The sequence below is a fragment of the Eurypyga helias genome, unplaced genomic scaffold (genome assembly GCF_000690775.1).
Source record: "Eurypyga helias isolate BGI_N326 unplaced genomic scaffold, ASM69077v1 scaffold20066, whole genome shotgun sequence".
Classification (NCBI taxonomy): Eukaryota; Metazoa; Chordata; class Aves; order Eurypygiformes; family Eurypygidae; genus Eurypyga; species Eurypyga helias.
In genome coordinates this window covers 1,788-23,635 of record NW_010258778.1, presented here as the reverse complement: position 1 = coordinate 23,635, position 21,848 = coordinate 1,788, and the positions used below count along the sequence as shown (strand labels likewise).

The following is a 21,848-nucleotide window of genomic DNA, read 5'->3' as shown; positions in this document are numbered from 1 at the left end:
AGAGCAAGTGAAAAACAAGCCAGGAGAGATGAGACCCTGAATCCCCAAGCTCTGAGGAGCCATGCTTCATGGTGTGCCATGGCTTTGGAAATGGTCTTGCACAGGTGTGAGGCTTTGCTTGCTCCCCAGGTTTGGGAAGGATTAGCTGTGCTCTGTGACTCATTACAAGTCTGAATCCCTTTTGGAGGATTCCAAGCCAATGCTAATGAGGGCTGAGGTAAATCTTGATAACTAAACTTTTTCTGTCTCTCCATGGCCTGCACACACTGTGCAGCTCGAAGAGCTATGTATGTGCTAAAGGGTGCTAGAGTTATACTACTTCCTTGTTGTTGCCTCATTCAAGAATCCCTTTAATCTCTGTGGCACACAGCAGCCAGAAACTGGGGCAAGGAGGTGGGAACTAGAAGGTGGTAGCATGTAGATGTCCCTCCAAGACTGGCTTGAGGGTCAGCTTTCCAGTCTCTTCCTTCCATCTGGCAGCATCAATAGCAAGAAGAAGGAGTTTGTTCAGAAAAGGCTGAGCTGGTGGAGTCAGCGGCTTTTTCACACAGTGCCCAGCAATATTCCCTTGATTCCCACAGTATTTTCTCCTGCTCTTCTTTCTCTAGTGGTCCACAGTGAAGGATCAGCATAGCCATGCATTGTGGAGAGAAGGTAGATATGCCAGTGCAGGGCACCAGGAACCACTCCAGAAAAGATAGATCAAATCACCAACATGCTGCAGACCTTCAGGTCTTCTCTCCCATTATTCAAGGATTTGTGTGTGTGTTTATTTTGCCTGTTTTGCCAAAGATAATTATACTGATCTCAGGTCATCCTGACAAATTTTGCAGGAATTATGATTCTTCAAACCTGCCATGCTATCCCATATGCTCCAGTTATCAATGGGATTGCACTAAATCAACTAGGACATCTACGAGCTGTTCCAGAAACATATTTAACTCTTCCCAGTGATGATCATTTATGTGAGGTGATCTTCTGCTTTGAATATAAACCAATTATACTCCAGCAGCAGAGAAACATTATCACTGGACAGAGCAGTGATGCAGACTGAAACTTAACTCTGACCTTTTCTGTCCAGCGATACAGAGAGTTTACAAGGCCAACATCTGCATAACATCAGTGGTAGTTCAGATAATTGGTGAGAAGTGAAAGTTTATCACTATAAATATGGCTCTGCATGGCTTGGCATGGGGTAATATCCCAGTCTAATTGTGGACAGATGGGTGTGAATTTGCAGCGAAGACTTGCCTGGGTCTATGGATGAAAGAGTTCATGCTTGCACATAGGGCTTGAATGAAGCTGGCTGAGATGGGAGAGGAATTTATTCTGTCAGCCTGTGGTGGAGGGAGTGATTTGGACCAACATCAGCAGGCTAATACAGGCAGAAGAAAGTTGGTCTTGGTAGGGTGTTAGGATAGGCATTTTGGCAGAACCTTTATTTTCTTTTTCCTGGTACCCAAACATAAAGCATGCACATGTGTTTCCTCTCAGGTCATGCACTTGTACAGTTCACAATCAGTGTGCAGGTTCAAACCATAGCCTTTCTGTAACCAATCATGCTGTCTTGTGATTTTGTGAAGTTTGGTTTTTTTTTAAACACTGACTTGATGGAGACTGATTTGTGCTTAGTTCTGATTTTCCAGCCTCTTATACCTTGGTGTTTTAGCTGACAGACTTACGTTTCTCTGTCAGTCGGGCATGAGTTACAAATTGAAACATACCTCACTGTTCTTGAGGAGAAGCATGTATGGGCTGCTCACAGGGATGCTGAAGGGAGAGCTCTCCAAGAAGAGCTGGTGACAACCTCTTCTCAGGACAATGGTGAGGTTGGCGTTGCACATTATGATGGGCACAGCCCTCAGAGGGATTTCATGTCTGGTTGTTCTTTAGACCTGTGCTCCTTTGGTGGTCTAGGCCCCTTGCTGGCCAGGGGTGGTCCTATGTCTCTCCCAAGGCACCTGCAGGCCTGGATGTGGGTTTAGAGATGTTCTCACTAGTGTAGATGAGATTTTCGGTGCAGTGCAGCCTTCCAGGTAACACACAGATTTGTAACATATCTGCCTTGGGAAAGGTAAAATGCTCCCACCGCTGAAGTGGTGAGCATCACAGAAGTAAAGCTCCAAGGCAATGTCCAGCTGGGACAGGAATGACCAGGGCTTTCCATGGCTGTCCTGGCTGAGCTTAATCTCTGGTCACATGGGTCCCACACCGGCCATGTTGTCAGAGGATAACATGGGCCTGGAGACTTGCCGATACAGAGAAATCACTTTGTGGCACCTGGCTGTCGGCAGAGCATATGGGCTGAAAGACATGGAGGGGCTTAGGACAGAGCCTGGCCAAGATATTTTTGTAAAACAGCAGCTCCAGAAAAGCAGGTTCTATGATGCTTTGCTGGACCAGTGTTTCACCCTTCCAGTGGTGTCACCCAGGAGGTGGGCTGGCTTGTCACCCAGCTCATGGTGACTCCACACTCATTCAAGTACAGCCACCACATCAGGAGCTTGATGTCAGCCTGTTGATCAGCCAGGGCAGAGCACCACTGCTCCTGGCTGCCCTGCCGATTTGGACATCCTGCTTTGAATACAGGTTCCTGCTCCTGATACAGCCACTGGCGGGGAAAGGCAACAAGCAGCATGAACAGCATGAATGCACCCAGCCAGCAAGCCAGCCCTGCTCCTGCCCTACTGGGAGTTTGAGACAGTTAAAGGATCGCATGTGCATCCCCCACAGGGCAGCTTCTCTCCTGCTGGCATGCTCACATAAGAAAGTCTCAGGTGTCTTCTGTAAAGACAGTCCCAAAGCAGGCAACAATTATACCTTTCAAGTGAGGCTAGGTCCAAAACAGGACCATGGCCTGCCAGCCACCGTGTGAGCAGGGACGAGTCAACAGGTTCCTCTGGTACACACCATGGTCAGGGATAAACGTGTTTCACATTTGCTCAGCTGCTGTTTGACATGCAACAAAGCTGCTGCTGTTGAAAACAGGAGACCCTCCTCCCCATCACCCCATTCCCAAGTTGCTGCCAACTCCCCCTGGCCCCAGCAGAGCTGTCCCCATCCTCTGTACCACTGAGCTGCACTCATGCTCCTAAAACCCCAACTCCAAGCCACAAAGGGTATGAATGAGCTGCTGGGGTGGCTGGCAGAGGGGACAGTGACTTGCTGCTGGTTTTTTCAGTGGCAATGCCAGCTTCTGTTGTTTTTCAAACTGCTGACTCCCATCATTGTCATGTACTTGAGTCAAACTTGCATAACGTTGTTTCTGCTGGTCCCCTTCACTGCACAAATCAGGAACAGTGGCTGGTGCAGGGAGCAGTGCAAGGTGCAGGGAGCAGCAGGAAACTGCCCAACCATGTGTTCTGGGAGCAGCAGTGACTTATTTCAGAGGAATATGAGAGCACAGCAATTGCACTGGTTGTGAATGTGTTTCCTAACCAGAGCAAAGGTGCTGCACAGCCCAGGCAGGGAAGAAACCAGCAATTGTCAGGATTTCACCTGAAACCACATGTAAGCTGGGAAGAGCTGAAGTAGTGGGGACTCTGCCTCTGTCACTCCGACTTCCACAAGGTCTGTGAGAGATAGACACAGATTCTGAGTCAGAAGTCAAGAAGCAGCAATGCACCTGAAGCTCCACCTGGGCAGTTCATTCCAGTTGCGAGACTGAGCTCAATGCTGAGAAAACCTCGTGCAGCCTCACGAGTTTCCACACAACATTCTCTGGCCGCTACCTAGGTGTTGTTGGGAAGGGACATACTCTAACCTACCTTCCTTCCCGGAGACAGACTGTCGCCAACACTCAGTCACGTCAGCCATGGCTTTGCCTAAATGCCTTATTCCTGAGCCCTGCAAGAAGGTCAGTTCTCCCATCTCCCAGGGCAATGTGCCTCAGTGCTGTTCATCCCTCTGTGTGTTAAAGACATTTCCCCAAAGAGAGACGGGTGCTACAAGTGCTTTGGCAATGTCCCAGTACAGGGAGTGCTCAGATGCATGTGATAAAAGTCCCATCCTGGCCAGCTGATGAGCACTGGACTCAAAGAGCCCCCACAGACTGAAGCAGAACGTGAGGTGTCTCTGACGCTGGGATGGAGGGAGGATTTGAACATTCCTTTTCCAGTGCATCAACAGGCCAGACAAAGCCCAAGCTGTCCTCTTAGCTTCCTAAAGCTCTGAGTTCAAGTCCAAGGGAGGATGACTTGAGGCTGCAACTCATGGGCAGTGCTCATAGCTTGGGGCACCAGAGCCAGATATGACTAATGTCAGGAGGTCTTCTCTGCCCACAGCCCCACTGCAGAGTATGTTTCTGGAAGTTGTATCACTAAATGGGACTCGGTGCTAGCATAGAAGAGAGGATTATTTCTAACACATAACGTTCATGGGCAAAACCACTTGCTCTGACATGCCTTGCATCATTTAGGAGTATTTCTCACCATGGCATGCCTTAGGAGGGAGCAGGTTTGCTGAAGGCAAGGCTGTCTCTCATCTGATGGCAGCTGATGGTGACAGCATAGCTTGGTACCACAGTGACCAGTGTACATGATTGCTTCCTTGGGGGTACTTAGAATAGTTTGGGTTGGAAGGGACATTTGCAAGTCATCTAGGTCTTCTCACCATCCAAGATGGTGCAGGCAAGAAACAAGGATGCTAGGGGTGTGGGACCAAGGTTGTCTCACCAGCAGTACTCCAGACATCACTCTTGGTAATATAACTTTTATTCTGAAGTGTTAGCAAAGTAGTTCCCTTGAAAAATAAGTATATTTCAGGAAAAAAAAAAATCCCATATGTGGTGAATGACAGCATCCTCAAAGTGAGTCATGGGCAGCACTCAGAGCTCAGATCTCCAGACACGTAGCAAAGGATGAGGACAGGAATGCAGCTGGGGTCAGACACAGCTTCAATAGATTTCAAGTCCACTTCAAGAAGCATCTAAGTGGTGGCTGTTTGGATGGTGTCAGGGGCTCCTCCAGCTCTGTTTTTAGGCATCATTGGTTGTAAGGGAAAGGTGCAAGCCTTGAGCTGGCATCTGCTGACCTGCAAGCTGTAGCAGTGACTCGGAGACTGGCAAAATTAGTGTCTGCTTTACATCTTCCTGCAGGGATATTCAGTCTTATTTTATGACACTGTCTACAGCTGTTTCTTCAGATGGTTTGCTACAGGATTTGGAAGTTCATAGAGATGATATCTGGGAGTCAAGGCACACATCTTAATGCATGAGGGATACAGATCTGGATGAATATTCATTTAGTGTCTCAAATAACTGCTTCAAGCATCGAGTTTGGGCTGCTCCTGGAAATGGCCAGCATTTGCACATGCCTGTTCTCCCATTTTCTTTCAGCTTGCCCTGAGAACACAAGGCTGGATAAACCTTTCCTCTTTGCCTTGTGGCTTAAGAATGGGGCAAGAATTCTGTAAGGTCAGCATGATCCAAGATGAGCCACATGTCTGGAGGAGGTTGCATGGTCTGCCCATAGCCTCTCACCCATGGAAGAGCTTAGCTCTCACACTCAGAACAGTTTGTGTCACTGGGTCACAGCCTTTATGTCTGTCAGCATTAAAAAACAATTTGGAGATGTTTTTTCCCTGCACAAAATTATTATTAAATAATATCAGGTCCCCTCTATGATGGTCTATCAGCAGTATTTAACACATACGACAAAGCAGAGGCTGTTAGCTGGAGCATGGACCAGCTGTGGTCAGGTAGGCTTCCCTGGACTGTGCATTATTTGCTGGAAGGCAGTAGGATCTGGGAAATCTGAGTCCCTGAGTGCTGCTCCTGCATCCAAGCAAAGGGAGAGCTATGGCAGTGAAACCTACATGTATTTTCAGCACTTCTTGCATCAAGATGATGATGAATCTTATAGCCACCACACTAGAAATCATCATCACCTTCCAAGCTATGCTTCAAGGGAATTTGTGACACTTGTATTTTTTAATTTTTCTCTAGCAGGCCCAGCTGAAGGCTGACTGCACCCTGAGGTTGTTACATTATTTGTCTGTTAGGAAGGGCTATGAAATAATCAGAAGAAGCAAAGAATGTGGGCTTTGAATGCATGGTCATGTGATTGATAGCATTCCCCTCGCTCATGGGGATGTGGTGTATCACTTGGCCTGGCTGTGTCGGAAGTCAGAATAAAATGGTACCAATAATTTGGCACATGTGGGAGTTCTGAAGAGAAGCGATGGAGCATCCTCACTTGGGATATTTTACAGCCAGATGAGGCAGGCTGCTGTGTCCTCAGCAAGGTGTTTCATGTACCTCTAGAAGCTTTTGTTATCTCTGATTCCTGTTTGACGAAAGAATGTCGTGTGTAAATTGCCTCCTTGTAAGGCAAGGCTATAATGCAAGGAACAATGGACCGGGACCAGGAGAGTAGAGAAGCATTCCTGGATGAGCTACAAAACTTCATTCTTTGACAGTCTCCAACAACCCTTAGCTCACCTGTTCCATGGAGATACATCTCTTCCTCAGGGAAGATGCAAAGCTCTGCATTGTTCTTCGATATTGTGACCAGTCACAGAGAAGGTTCTACCCAGAGAAAGTTCTACACAGAGAAATTGAGGTCCACCTCACTCTGTGTAAGATACCTACCACTAGCTGGTTACCATTAAACTGCCTCTGTAGTCAAGGGGGAAAGACAGGCCTTCCTAAAGCATGGACTGCCTAACATGGTTTTGAGGCCTCCTGAGGGGCTGACTCCTGCAAAGGGGATGGAGATAACTGGGTCCAGTGTAGATATCTAGAGTGTAAGGGTCTAAATCGGTGTCCATGGGCAGAACCAGCACTGCCTAGGAGTGGTGCTGTGGGGCAATGGAGTTACAGACTTCCCTGGCAGCCAGTGACTTCTAACAGCCACCTTCACTCTGGCATAAGGAGAACAGCATGCATGCAGACTTTACCAGGTACCCCTCTACTCTGCTCTCATGAGACCCCATCTGCAGGTCTGCATCCAGCTGTGGAGCCCTCAACATCAGAAGGATATAAACTGGTTGGAGCGAGTCCAGAGGAGGCCACAAAGATGATCAGAGGGCTGGAGCACTTCTGCTATGAGGACAGTCTGAGAGAGTTGGGCTTGTTCAGTCTGGAGAAGAGAAGGCCCTGTGGAGACCTTATTGCAGCCTTCCAGTACTTGAAGGGGGCCTACAAGGAAGCTGAGGGGGGGACTTTTTACAAGGGCCTGTAGTGACAGGACAAGGGGTAATGGGTTTAAATTGAAAGTGGGGAGGTTTAGATTAGATATCAGGAAAAAATTATTCCTGGAGACAGTGGTGAGGAAATGGAACAGGTTGCCCAGAGAGGTTGTGGATGACCCATCCCTGGAAGTGTTTGAGGCCAGGCTGGATGAGACTTTGAGCAACCTGATCTAGTGGAGGGTGTCCCTGCCCATGGCAGGAGGGGTTAAACTAGATGATCCCTTCCAATCCAAACCATTCTATGAATCTATCCTATGAAGACTACATTTTTCCCTGACAGTAAGAATCTATCTTTGGTGTCCTAAGAAGTGTTGGAATTTGGCAGGAGATCATTGTCCCTCATGAGGCGTTCACTAAACATTTGCTCTGATTGTGAGCCATGGTTTGCACAGAAGACATGGAAAAGTCACAAGGAATGGCATCTCAGGGAGCCCTGTGCTTTGGAATCTCCTCTGGAAGGGATTATTATTCAGTTCCATCCCACATCTCAGGGAAGCCATATTGTAGACATAAGCTGTTGGCAGAGCTCAACAGGCTGTTCCTGAGGACAAAAAAGCTCTTCTTCCCTTTCTTCCCCTACCAATACCAGCTCTCTTAGGGCAGCTAAGGGGATGCAGTCTGGGGCTGTGCTGGTAGGCAGGGGATAGGCATGCAGTTATATTGTGACCACTGAAAGATATATGTCCTTTTGGCAAGCTGTACTGAGTTTCCAGAAGGAAAATATGGAAGTGAGTTTTATGTTTTACCTTGTGATAAAAGTGTCTATCTTGTGAAGACGAATTTGTAAAAACAAAGGTGTAGAATATTTTACTAACTCAAAGTACAGGCAGGGTGATGGGTTGAACTAACTTGTGCAGTCCTGGGCCACCCGGCATTCTTTAGACTTTCATGAGGCAGGCTGCAGGTGTGCTGTCGTTGTATACTGTAAATATTGAGAGGTGTGTCTTTGCTAGATGCCTAATTGATTCTCTGTAGCAGCCATGACACCAAGTCATTTAGTGACCCTTGTCATTGATTCTTTCCCATCTGGCAGTGCATTGATTCCAAAAGGAAAGTATACTGGAGATCGCAGGTCCTTGGACCAGTGGGTTCGTACAGAGATGGCACTAATCTCACCACATTATCTACATCCCCCTCAGTAGAGTAAGCATATCTGCATCCACTGCGAAGCCTTGCAGGGCTGGAAATGGGCTGCCAGGCCCTCAGGAAGGTAATGGAGTTGGAAAGCTCTACTCAACCCACTGTTCTGGAGGGAGGGAGAACCTCCCAGCTTCAGAGTACACAGCTGAGCTGAGGCCATGGTTACCTAAGGCTGCTATTCAGGGTACCAGGCAGGGATCAGTCTGTCCCAGGTGCTAGGGTACCGCCTGCACCAGAAGCAGCCCTGCCCTGCTCATCTCCTTGCACAAGTGAGGACTGGGTTGGGGATACCAGCTCCTCCTTGGCTTGGAACACTCTGCTGTACTAAGGCTGGTCCAGCAGCAGGGATCAGTACCAGAGCTCTGTGCCAGACCGACCAACATATCGGACCTGGTAGATGTGTTAGTACCTTAGTAAAATCCTGCATCTTTTCCTGACACTCTCTCACACAGTTTTACAGCTACGGCTTCAGCAGAGAAGGACCCGTGAGCAGCTGGCAGACCAAGGCATCATGCCACGTGAGTACCTCCTTCTGCATTTTTCACTCAATCCTGGCTCAGAGGGGCTGTGTTTATCTTGGGAACTGCTGGGTCACTGTGTGGCATCAGCTACCTGCTCAGACCCACTCAGCTCTGAGCAGATTGCTACCAGGGGGGACTTTGCTTCCTGACCTGTCTATGACCATACTATGGTCCCTGGTGCTGTACAACAATGCCCAGCATTTGCCACACAGATTATAATGTCACTGCTGAAACTGAAGTCAGGAGAGATGCTTAGCTTACACCATCCGAAAATTCAGCTTCATAGCTCCCTGTCTCAGAGGACACTGTAACAGGACAAGCGTACCCAGCTCCAAGCAGCATACTCATGAAGCTCTTCACATAGGCAAGGGCAGAGAATCTCATGTTGTCCTGCAAAAGCCAAGAACTTCTGTGGCAGGATCAGACCCACAGAAGAAGGAAGAGGTAGAGAAGGCCCATTCCAGGAGGCTGTGACAGAAGAAAGCAGTGGGTAACGGCCTTGGTCCCAGTGCAGAGAGACAGCCAGCCCCTGGGCAAGTGAGACAGATCCAGACCTGTGCAACTGTGCCCAGCCAGGACCACACAGGTCAGAACTGTCACTGTACACTTGAGGCCAGTGAAATCCCACCTGGGCCTGCCTGCTGCAAACTGGCAAACGATGCCTTTGTTTTCCCCTTTCTGACCACATTCATACTTACTAACCTGGCATTCAACCTGGGCAAGATCCAGGTCAGTGTTACGGTGTAATCATTCAGCATCAGAAAGCTAGTTTCTAGACCCCAAAAATAAGTGAATGAAAATGATCCCCTTCTGCACCCACAGATGCATCATGAAACCTGTAGCACTACTGGAGAAATTATGTTGGAAGCTCAGCCCTGCTTGATGGGTAACTCCATCCTCACCTAGCTCAGGCTCCATGTGCATGAACCTGTGATTATCTGAGATCCAAGTAGAGGACTATCCTTTCTGTCTTTTCAAGGGCCTCTTGGGTTCACAGCTAAGATCACAAATTTCTAAAGGCTGTATCACTTTTGTCTCTTCTGGCTAACTTTGAAGACTGTGATGCAGCTCTTGTCTAAACAGAACAACAGCTCACTAAGAACATGACTATAGCTCTGCTTGCTGCACCCTGACCGTCCCTATGCCCTTTCCATTCAGCTGCCTTCCTAAAGGATTGTGTCAAGGCAGCAAAGAACACACACTGCCTCAGTATAATATTGTCAGCATCAAGCATTAAGAAACTTTGAACAGGATGACAAAAATCATGACTGTCAAAATGATCACATGGTTTTAAGACTGACAAATGCAGGTTCTTTTCAATTTTTTTCTATTTCTTTCAAACATTCAGATTTTATGCTGACTTCCATGAAGGGCAAGCATCTTAATTATAGGTCACCAGGAGCTGGAACTTTAAGCAAAATATTATGATATTTGTTATAGCATGGCAAGCACTGGCAATACTGTCAGTGTCCACAAATATGTCTAAAATCTCCTGAACTGCCAAATCCACTCTGTAAAAGTGGGCACAGTCAGAGAAGGTACAGGACCTCACTGCACATGTAGAGCCAACTGAGAGGTTTGTGTACCTGATGCTGCCCTGCTGGGCCCAGTGCATGGGGCTGCGCTTTTACAGGTGGCACCTAATATTCAAAGACTTACACATTGCAGACCATGTATTAGGCCAAATTTATTTGATGGCAACTGAAAGGTATTTTCCTGTTACTTACAGCTTCCTTGCACACCCAACTTCTAGGCTGACATTTTGCAGTCTGGTTTCTGTTCAAGAAGGCAATTTTGGGAATCTTGAACACAGTTCACTCACTGAAAATAATAGAAGAAAAGGCAGTTTTGCCAATATAAAAAAAAAAAAAGTGCAGAATTTAACTGCTGAATTTGACCTCCAGAGAAAGTGCCAGACGTGAGTATTTAATATATGGGAGCCCCAGCCACCTTCCCTATGGCTTGGGTGTGTGCAGGCCTTCCTTATGAAAAACAACCCTTTGTTTAACTGTATTTGCCTGGTAGGCTTGAGGACCAGCAGGTGAGGTGGGGTCTACAAGGTGTGCTGGAACAGGATCTCATTTCACATGCATTGCAGGAGGGTGAGAAATGAAGCCATGTGGCTGTAACTCACAGTGCCTGATAATAGCCCTTCTAGAAAGAGAAAGGATGGGCATTTCTGGTCTCCATGGTGAGAGTCAAGTTTGGTAGCAGGTTTGGAGCATGCACTTTATCCCAGGTTCCGAGGAAGGCAAGGGTCCATCATGAGTAACAGTGACTTGAGAAGACAAACACCATTAACTCCAAATGTCCCCTGCTTTATTCTTCTTCCTCCAGCTTTATGGGCTGAACATGACATCATATGGTATGGAATATCCCTTGGGTCAGTTGGGGTCAGCTGTCCTGGCTGTGTGGCCTCCCAGCTTCTTGTGCATCCCCATCCCACTTGCTGGTGGGATGGAGTGAGAGACAGAAAAGGCCTTGGCTCTGTGTAAACACTGTTCAACAAGTATATCCCTGTGTTATCCACACTTTTTTCAGAACAAATCCAAAGCATAGCCCCAGACTAGTTGTTAGGAAGAAAATTAACTCTATCCCAGCCAAAACCAGCACAGGACTCCAGACAGATCCTGCTCATATACCCAAAAGGAGGGGAAGGCAGCTTGCACTATCAAGGATTCCTCAAGGCAAGGTTCCCCATATTGTGATGGGCTACAGAAATAGCTGCACTTGAAATAAAGACCCTCTTGCTGTACACAGCCATCACCTCATCCTCTAACTCAAACTTTAGAGGTAATAGTCCCAAGATTATCAACACCAAGCACAGTAGCTCTAACCTGTTGCATTGAGGCCCTCGGCTATTTCAAGCTGACATGTCATTCCCTGACAAGTTGTCTGAATAGCCAGTGCTAGCGATGTCTTCATTTGTTTCACAGACTAATAAAAGCTTCAGCATCTACATTATTCCTCCCAAAGTCTTGGTAAACTAAATTCTGCAGCATTTTCCTGTTGACTGTCACAGCATTTGGTCAATGCCCATAGCACACTCCTAGTGACAGTATGTCACAGTGAGCAGTGCTGTAATAGTCATCTCTCTCTTGCTAACTTCATGTTCTTGTGCACCATTTTACTTTGCTTCTGATCAAACCAGCTGCCACAGGTTCTCATGGCTGCTCACTGGAGCATGGAACAGTAGCACTAGCTTGTCTGTATGTCTGCTTTCCAAATGTTTTGGAATGTGCCTTCTGTGTTTTACTGTGATTCACTGTAGGTCAGGGGGGTTGCCCTGGATGTTGACTACAAAAGCCAATTCAGAGTGCTCCCAAACATTTCCTGACTGTCCCCAGTCTTCTCTTCATCCTCCTCTAAACTGATGGAGGATACCATGTCCTCTGTGAAAATAATTTCTGTCCTTATTGGATCTCATTCAGAAGGTGGAAAGAGAATTCCTGTTGCCAAACAAAGAATTATAGCAGACTGGCTTTGTGGGTTAGGACACCTTCCACTTCCCCATCCCAACAGGAACAGTTAATTTCACTTGCTTATACAGCCATAAAATATTTTTATGCAGGATCTGAGAAATATTAACCCCTTCACCATGAAAATTCAGGTCCAATTTCTATTGAACCAGTGTAAAAAAGGATATATGCAAGGTCCTCCACGACTCCGGTACAGACAGCTCCATGGGACTGGTGTTCATTGGTCCAAGAGCCAGAGATTATTTGCTTTCCTTTGGGACACCCTCTGGGATAATCTTTATTGGTGTCAGGAGATGATGAGAACATGATCTGCTATCTGGCACCTGGATGGGCAGCTGCTCAGGGGGGACCCATGTCACACAGATGCTTCTGGACAGAACAAATGTCCAGTGAGAGAGAACCTAAAGGAGATGGAGTGGTGATGGAAGGACAAAGGACCACAGCTCTGGGGTCTTGCCTCAAAATACCCTTGCTGGATGCTGTGCCTACATGGCCCCAAGATGTGAGGCAAGTTTTTTCAGTTTTCCTACTGGCCTCAGTCACCTGCAGGTTTTACTTGCAGGTGAGGTCCTCTATCAGGTTGTTACTCTTCCCAGTACTATCTTCTGGGCCTGCAAAACCTTCCATGACCTGCAGGAAGCACTCCAGGGAAAAGCTGCATCTGCTCTCTGACGTGTCCCGTGGAGCACTGCATTTCAAAGCCTGCGCCCTCTCTCTGCCCACGTTCCTTGTGCACTCCCCCTGCTCTTCATGCCCCCTGCTTCTTGCCATGTACTAGCTGAGAGCATGGGATTTCCCAGAGCTTTCCTGAGTTATTTTTAGTCAGTACAATAAGGAGAATGGCTAGTTTGCATTGCTATTTTTATAGCACTCATTAAAATGCTGTTGCTGAATGTCCTGGTGGCTGCTTGCTTCCACGCCTGTGCTGACTGCTCCTCTTTCTTTCCTGTTGCAGCACTGAAAAGCCCATCCGCATTCCATGAACAGCGAAAAAGTCTGGAGCGAGCCAAGGTAACTCCTGCAGCCATCCCAGTGAGGGAACACATGGGCTCGCTTTGCATGCATCATGGGGTTTGAAAGGACCTTCCACCACTGCCCCCTCCTCTGGCATCCTCCATCCAGGCCCTGTGGCCAAGGATGATGGTCAGGGCCTCCACCCTCGCAGACATGATGGGGCCAAGCCAGGGTTCACAAATGCTCTGAAGTACCCTACTCCAAGCAGGGAAGGTTTAAAAGGGTAGAGGGGCCATCTCTGCCCTGAGCTATGGGGTTTCACAACAGCCCCTGGGTTTTACAAAAGGCTGTGACCAGGGCATGGTTCAGCATGGCATTGGCACTCCTTCCAGTAGATGTCCAACCAGCTAAAGTGCTGTTTTCCTCTTTGGGACATGTCCACCACCTGCTCCTCACTGTGCTGGCTGGACTCCACTTCTGCTCAGGTCAGCAGGGTTAGAGCAGGGTCAGCAGCAAAGAAGACCAACAAAGTCTAAGACCAATGGAGTCTAACAATTTAGCAAGTGTGTAGAAAGAATGCAGATGCCATTTGTCACCTGGAGTGAGTCCCCAGGGAACTCACACTTGTTATCAGAACAGACACTGGCTTTTAGCTTGGCAGTGCAGCTTGGCCATTACAGCACACAAGGCCCAAGGGGCTAAGTGGGCCAAGCTCCCACCAGCCCCATTATCTAATTGCACTCAGGCTTCCCTAAACATTGCTGAAGGCAGAGATAAGTAGCCATTTCCAGAACACATCAAAACTCTGTGAAGCAGTCACTTTTTGGGAAATCACACTGGTTTTCCAAGCACCCACCACCCAGCTTTGACCAAGCTTGAGGGATGTCCATGGAAAAGGGAACAATCAGTCGTGCAGGTTTTGCCTGAACCAAAGAGTTTGTTCCATTAATCTGCAAAATGTTCTTTCAGTAATGTGGAAAAGGACCTTTGCAAGGAAGAATGTTTATGAAATGCAGAGAATTGCTCGTCTGAACTTAAACACCCTCCAAATCATTTGCCCCATGTCTCCTGTGGTAATAAACAGCTAGCAGAAGAAACATAATACGACACTGAAAAATTAGTATGCTTACAAAATTTCAAGCAATCCAAAGTACCCTTGAAGTGTCATATATTTTACAGTTTAAGTATACATTTTTGTTTCTGTCTTTCTCTTCAAAGGCTTTCACTGGCTAGTTGCCTGTGAAAAAGGGAAGGATGGAATAGTCTATCCAAAACTGCATGCAATTTTAGAGCATGCTAACGAAGACACTAATGAGCACAGCCCATAACAAACATATACTCCTTTGCAAGGATGCCCTCTTTAGAGCTGTGACAGGGCAGGAGCAGTGGCTGTTTCTGGATAATTACTCAATAGCATTTGTTGTTTAGCTGATAATCCTTCAAAACAATGTTCTTCAAAAGAAGGCAGATAACAATAACTGGTTTCATGTGTTTTGAAAGCTCTTCTGCTTCAGCTAATGCCAAAGAAACCTCACATCTAAGGTCTTTTTCCACCATTTGCACCCCAGTGACACAAATGCAGCTTATAAACAGCAAAGATCAAAAGGGACTGAAATCACAGCAGGAAGTTAAGCTATAACACGTGAATGTTGGGTTCAACGTGAAGCACATCACATCTGTAGGATAGCAATTCAAGCTTAGTCCAAGTCAGGACCTGAGGGTTAGCTGACAATGCATTAGGTGAATTTAATTGCACTCACGTTCAAACACCAGCTTGCTCTGACCTGGCACAGGAACCAGGCAAACCTACACAAGGTCCAAACAGAGGATTGTACTGGTGAAAATAAGCTGGGGGGAAAATGTGGGAGGAAGGGTAACAAATTATAAAGACTTCAGTAAATGAAATGTCTATTATTTGTTTAAACATGTTACTGGCTATGTTAGAGGCTGGCATCAGGCCAGTGCAGCAGACTTTGAAGTCAGTGTCCTATAATAGATTGCTGGATTGGAGGACGGAGAGCAGCCTGACTTTCTTGAGGCACCCTGGCTCAGCAGGGCTTTAGCACTTACTCCCAACAGCCCAGCAAGTGTGGCAGAGAGGGACTGCAGGGCACAGCTATTGTGTCTCTGCCCAGAGCAGACCAGCCCCATTGGGTCACTCCTGACAGATGTGTGACCACCAACAGATATCCCACTCCCCAGCAACCTGCTCCAGTGCTCTCTAATCTGTGCAGCTGGCAAATGTCCCGATTCCCAGCCCAAGCTTTTCTGTTGCAGTTTAAACCCATTACTTTTTCTACTACATGCAGAACTGTTTATCTCTTTTCTTGTTACATTTTTTAAAAGTATTTTGCAACCTGTTTCACTATAGCCATCTCAGCTCTAGAATGACCAGTCTCCCTTCCCCTCAGCCTCTCCTAACTGATCTCATTTCTGGATCAGTAATCAGTTCTGTAGCTGTCCTCCAGACCCTTGCCATGGACCTTTTCAGATGCAGGACACAGAATGGGGCCTTGCTTTTTCTAGGGTCCATCTGACATTCTTCCTTGTGTCTCCTAGAAAGCTGCCTGATGGTTTGGAGATGTGGATCAGCGGCTGATCACTAGTTTCTCCAGACCCTTTTACATTTTTTTCTCTATTTTTGCAGTAATTTCTGCCTAAGGCCACTGTCCATTGACCACTACAGAAGCATCTCTGGTGGATTGAGTCTTCATCCACCCCCGTGCTTAATCAGCTGGCTTAGCTGTGGCTGTGACCTGAATGCAGTCCTTTCCAAATGTCCTTCTTTAAATTATATAAAATGTATTTCAGATCATTTCTTTAGTTACTTCAAATCATGTTGCATTGTAATCTGTTCACCTTAACTGATTCAGAGTTAAGGAGTAATGTCTTCTGTCATCCAAGACATTAATGAATATATTGACTAGTAGAAAAAATTGCTGTGTAACGTGATTTGATACATTCTTCTGTTTAGACTATGAGCTATTCTTAATTCCTCCAGTGACCTACATCTATGTTGCTTTTATATGTTAGTCTTATCCAGACCAAATTTCTCTGGATTGCATATGAGAAAGACATGTGAGATAATGTCAAAATATGCTTAAAGTCAAGCTACGTAACATTCATTGTTTATTCCTGTAACAGAAATCCGTCATCTCTCCATAGAAGGAAATTAGATTGGTGTGATGTGGGTTGTTCTTGATGAATCCATCCTTGCGGTTACTCAACTCCTCGCTATCTTCAAAATCCATTTATATAGATTGTTTGATTACTCAGTCCAGTATCTTCCTGACTGGTTTATAATATCCTGCTTTTTTCTCTCCATCTCTTTTAAAGCAAGAAATTCTGATCTCCCTTGCCCAGTTTCTGGGAAACCCACAGATAGGTGCTATTACTCTAACCTCATGTGTCTCTAATTGTTTGGGAACATTTAACTCATCTGAGTATTCTCCAAACTGATAACTGGAGCTTCTTCTCTTTTGTTGTTGAAGGTTCTTGTCTTAGTCATCTGATCAATAAATGGCCATTTACCTTTTTAGTGAAGATGGTTTAAGAAGGCACTAAATCCTCTAGCCATCTCAGCAGCATCCACAATTATTTCTTATTTATGGAACACAGACAGAACTTTCCATTGCCTTGTCCTGGCTACAAAAGTACTTATGAAATCTTTTTCTCATAATCCTGTACACTTTGTACTGTGGGTTTTCCAGTTTTGCTCCAGCTGCTTGTGCTGTTCTTTTATATTTATCCTTTAGAGTTTAACCTCTTTGAATTATGTACTTTTTTTTTGCACTATTTCTTCTTGTATCTTTATTTAGCAAAGAGCTAATAATTTGTCCAAACCATGCTCTAGCTTTTCTTCACCAGGGGATAAGTTTATATTTGTATTCTTGAGGTCAACTGTGCTTAACACTGACTTTCTTGGCCATAATGGAAGGTGTTATTGTACCTCTGCATGCCTTTCTGTTCCTAAAGCCATCAGGAAGTTGGCACAAGACTCCAAGACCATGTTCAACACAAGTTCAGCTGCAGTGATCTGCAAAATAGATTTTTCTAACCCCACATCATAATTGGGGTGAGGAACCACAGAGCATAGGAGCTGCAGGACTGCAGGAAGGTTAAGCTTCGTGGCTGACCTGGGTAGAGAGTCTGGGTATGACTTGCTCAGCCTTATATCTCACCCCGGAGTGCCAGGCTTCCCACAGAAGTGCTAACAGTATCCGCTGGATCTGCCTTGGTGCAGTTCTCAAAGGCAACACAGTATATTAAGTTAGGAAGAGATCCACTACTCCCAGGTCTCATCTTTCCCATAAGCTCTTGTAATACTTCAGGCATCAGAAGCCCAAGGGAAATTGGAAAGAATACAGCTTTGAAGTGGGAATAGTGAAGAGTCAGTAGCTCATGCACATTATTTCCTTTCTGAAGAACTTCTGCCCTAGAACCAGCCAGTGTCTGAGTTTAAAAAAAAAAAAAAAAAAAGCCATTTAGGAACTGACTCAACCCAGCCTGTAATAAATGCAAAAGAACCATGGGATGGCACAGGGACAGGCACTGTCTGTAACTTATAGCAGCTCTAGCCAGGTAACACTTTCTGCATTTGTCTTCTGCAGACTGAAGATTACCTCAAGCACAAGATCAGAAGCAGGCCTGAGCGATCAGACCTGGTCAATATGCACATTTTACAAGGTAAGACTGCCCAAGCTTCTCTCACAATCTCCTTGTGTCTCCTGCTTTGTGACTCACATCTCTCCTGCCCAATTTATGTTCCTCTTGGGACTCTTATCACAACTAACTTTTCCCCAGCTGCTTATGAGAGGCAGATTCAAATGGGACACATGTATGGATTTCAGTCCAGTCTTGGTCTTCAGGAGGCAGGGCACACATTTATTCCCTGACAGAAGGAGACCCAAGGCCATCTAATCCAGACGAGATATGATAGGGATCAGTATAAGATGCTCTAGAGCCCAGAGAGTAGAGAACAGCTGTGAGGGAGGACTCTTCTAGGTAGAAGTGATGGGGTCTGATCCTCATGACAAACATACCAGGGGGCATTTGTTGTCCAGGGCACTGAAATCCCACTAGCAGGTGGTTGCAACGCCCTCCCAAAGCTGGACATGTTGTGTTTTGCCTTAATTCTGGACCTTAATTATGTGACAATTCATGGCAATTCAGTCAATGACCCAAGCACAGCTATATGAAAAGGGTGAGCCACAGTAGCTCTTCCCTCTCCCATCCTGATGCGTCCTCCCAGATACACAGCTGGCATGTCCCTGCTGCATCACATCACAGACAGCAAAATACTATGGTGTCCTTCGTTATCTCCAGAGATAATGTGTTCCTTAGAGACAGGGGGGATGTGCAGCCTCTCTCCTTGAGTTCTGTCAATCCCCTGGAAGAATCAGATCCCTCTGTAGCAACTGTAAATACTGGTGTCTGCTCCCAGCATGGATGAAGTCCATATTTTTTTCTGCTGGCACAGAGGAGGGCTGTGCTAGGGGGCGATGATAAATCAGTTTTGCTACCTTGCTTTTCCCTTGGGTCTCCATCCCTAAAATGAGCCAGCACTATTGCCTGTTTAGCAGGTGAAAAGTGGCATTCCCTTAGGTTAAATAATAGAAGCAATACAGACTGGAGTTGGAGCCCAGGGGCTGTAAACCAGATGTGGATGCATCTGCAGTCACTGGGCATGAACAGGGCCAGCAAGATACTGCTGGAGGAGAGGTGGAGCAGACACTGCCTGACTGTGCCCTGAACAAGCTGGCTGTGTTGCCCAACATTGTCTCAGCCAGAGCCCTGCTCACACCTCTGCCCATCATACTCTGCATTTCATGGAGGTGTGCCCTGGTGTATTGGACTTACATGTCCTTTCTGCTCATAACAGGATCTAGAGATGAGAGAATTTAGCCAGCTAAGATAATTTCTATCATCTAAATACCTCCCAGGAACACCTTATGTTACTGTTTGCCTGAAAAACCTCAGGTGTCTTTACTGCCCTATATAGTCTGAGGCCAACAATGACCCTAGGCCAGCTCTCCTGACCTCCTGCAGAACATTTTTCTCTGATCTCAAACCCTGTAGCATGTGTTGCCTACAGCACCTCTTCTAGGAAAGTGTCCAGTCTGTGAAGGTAGCATAACCTAGGCTTAGCCATTCTTACTTTACACGTCTGACAATATGGACATGGTCCAGTTTAGGATCCCGTTCCTTCACTACTCAAACCTGTGCCACCAGAGGAGCCAGATGACCTTAGTTAGGGAAATCACCACTTTTTATTATAATTGGCCACTCTTCTATCACCACTCAATAATTGGGAACTTCTCAGCTTAGTTAGAGAGGGCTGTAAGTTCCAGATCTAGATCTCTTTGTTATACTCCTCTCCACTTGCCTGTTATTCCCTAGAAGACCTAGAGTGCTGTAGTCATGCAACTTCCAAATGTCTACTCCCAAAGACTCAGCTTTAGATCTTCCACTGTAAGGCTGGAAGATCCAGTTATCAAACACTGTTAATGGTTCTTTTCTCCAGCTGTTCCCTAGAAGTAGGGAACACAAGGGCCAATGGGCTTCTGCCAGGCAGGAGCTTGAGTCCACTATAGCCCTCATATTAGTCACAGTTCATTAAAGAAGTTTCTATTGCAGGTCATTCCTGGATGCTCCAGCTGCAGGCTTGCAAACCTAGGCACAGAGGCACCTGCTTGGGAATGGAGAGGCTGGACATAAAGCTCAGTGGAGGATCCATGTCCCAGACCCCATCAACCCTATCTAATCCAGCATCCTGCCTCCCAGCCTCAGAGCAGATCCTGCCATGCAACTGAGCCACGCTTGGGTTGTGGCTGCAGCCCTGAAAAGTCTGTGCAGAAGGGGGAGCACATTCTCACCAAGCACTGTGCTTAAAATGTCCCGGAGGCTGAATTGATGCCTTGCATTTGGCCTTTCAGACTCAGCTGCAGAGGGGTCCATTCAGTCTACTCAAACGAAGCTGAAAAGAGCACGACTGGCAGATGATCTGAATGAAAAGATTGCTCTCAGGCCGGGTCCTTTGGAGCTGGTGGAGAAAAACATTATTGCTGTTGACTCAGCTGTGAAAGCGGCCATAAAAGGTAGTGGAAGTGAACATGCATGTTGTGTTGTGTGCACGGCACGGGGCAGGGGCTGGAAAGGTTACAACAATGTACCACAGCAACTGCATGAAGTGCCCTACCTGGAGTTAAGAACTGCATTTATTGCTTAAATTTTATCATTTTCATGGTAAGCAGCACAGCCTCTGCTTTCATATCCAGGCCTATGAAAAGACTGCTTTTAGAGCAATGACCATGGAAACATGCTCAGTTGTTCAGCCATGTCTCGTCAGAAAGAACCTTCTGTCTTAAACACCTTCCTTCCCCAAGGTTTTTGGTGTATGAAGGATACTGCTGGGGACAGGACATTCCTTCCTCCCTCACATGGGAAGGGGTCTGGGATGCACACATGTGGTTGTGAGGCTAGCCTGGATTCTCCCACTTGTGCCCTGACAAGTTTTACATCCCAGTAGATGACAGGCTCTGTTTTTCTTCCAGTGACGCTAGTGGCATGCAAGGCCCAACAGAGTAGGATGCTGCATGGCTGGGAAAGGGAAGTCATTGCCCAGAGAGAAAGGTTGCCCAGAGAAGTTGTAGATGACCCATCCCTCGAAGTGTTCAAGGCCCACGTGGTCTAGTGGAAGGTGTCCCTGCCCATGGCAGGGGGGTTGGAACTGGATGGGCTTTAAGGTCCCTTCCAACCCAAATCATTCTATGATTCTCTGATTTGGACACTGGCTTTTCCAGGCTGGTTCTTGTACTGCTCCATTTTCAGTGTTTCACAGCTCTTGCCTTTGAAGATGAAATGTTCCAGGACTCTGCCTGAAGAGGAATTTTTAAGAAGAGTTCAAGTGAAATCTTCCCAGCCACTTATCAAAGGAGAGAAGAGTGGGAAAAAAAAAAGTGTAAAATAATCCCCCCTTTATAAACATTCGAGGCAGTTTGAACATGACTTTATCCACTGGAGCTGAGGCTTGGAGGCTGGGCAAGTGTGTTTCAAGTCTGAGCAGTTTCTTTCCAGCTGCCTTGTCAGGAGCTTGTGGTAAACAGAGATTTACGGTAAAAAATTGTTGAAAAAGTCTGGCTGAAAACGATTTCCTCAGTTTTAAATTTCTCCCTTTCACAATGCCCTTCTGTCACAGCACTGGGTAAAAAATGTGTCCTGTAGGCCAGTTTGATCCCATTTAGGGTGAAATATACCACATGAGAGTCAAACATGAAGTTACTTTGTACTGTTGGATACCAAGAAAAGGAGTTGGTACACCTGCACCAGGAACACAATCCCAGCCCCCAAGTTTCTGCTGAAGAATGTCCCAGGCTGAAGGATCCTCAGGCTGATTTTCAGATTCAGAAGTGTCTTGTGGTGCTCATGGTTTGGGGTGAAGGGCTGAACACAGAGCAGAGATGAGCACTGGCACTTCTGAACGTTAAGCTTTTTGTTTTTGCAATACCAGAAAGATGACCGGGTTTAAATTCATTTTACTTTAACCTTGGAATCTCAACTGTTT

At 46.4% G+C, this 21,848-nt stretch overlaps 1 protein-coding gene across 1 annotated transcript; it reads left to right on the top strand.

The window, feature by feature from the left end:
- Nucleotides 1-8,737: 8,737 nt before the first annotated feature.
- On the top strand, nucleotides 8,738-20,382 carry LOC104511754 (MKL/myocardin-like protein 2; the record flags this gene model as incomplete). The annotated part of the gene is made up of 4 exons (XM_010154489.1): nucleotides 8,738-8,849; nucleotides 13,287-13,342; nucleotides 17,896-17,971; nucleotides 20,221-20,382. Coding segments are annotated over 4 exons (406 nt in total), but the record flags the coding sequence as incomplete, so codon positions are not given.
- Nucleotides 20,383-21,848: the final 1,466 nt, after the last annotated feature.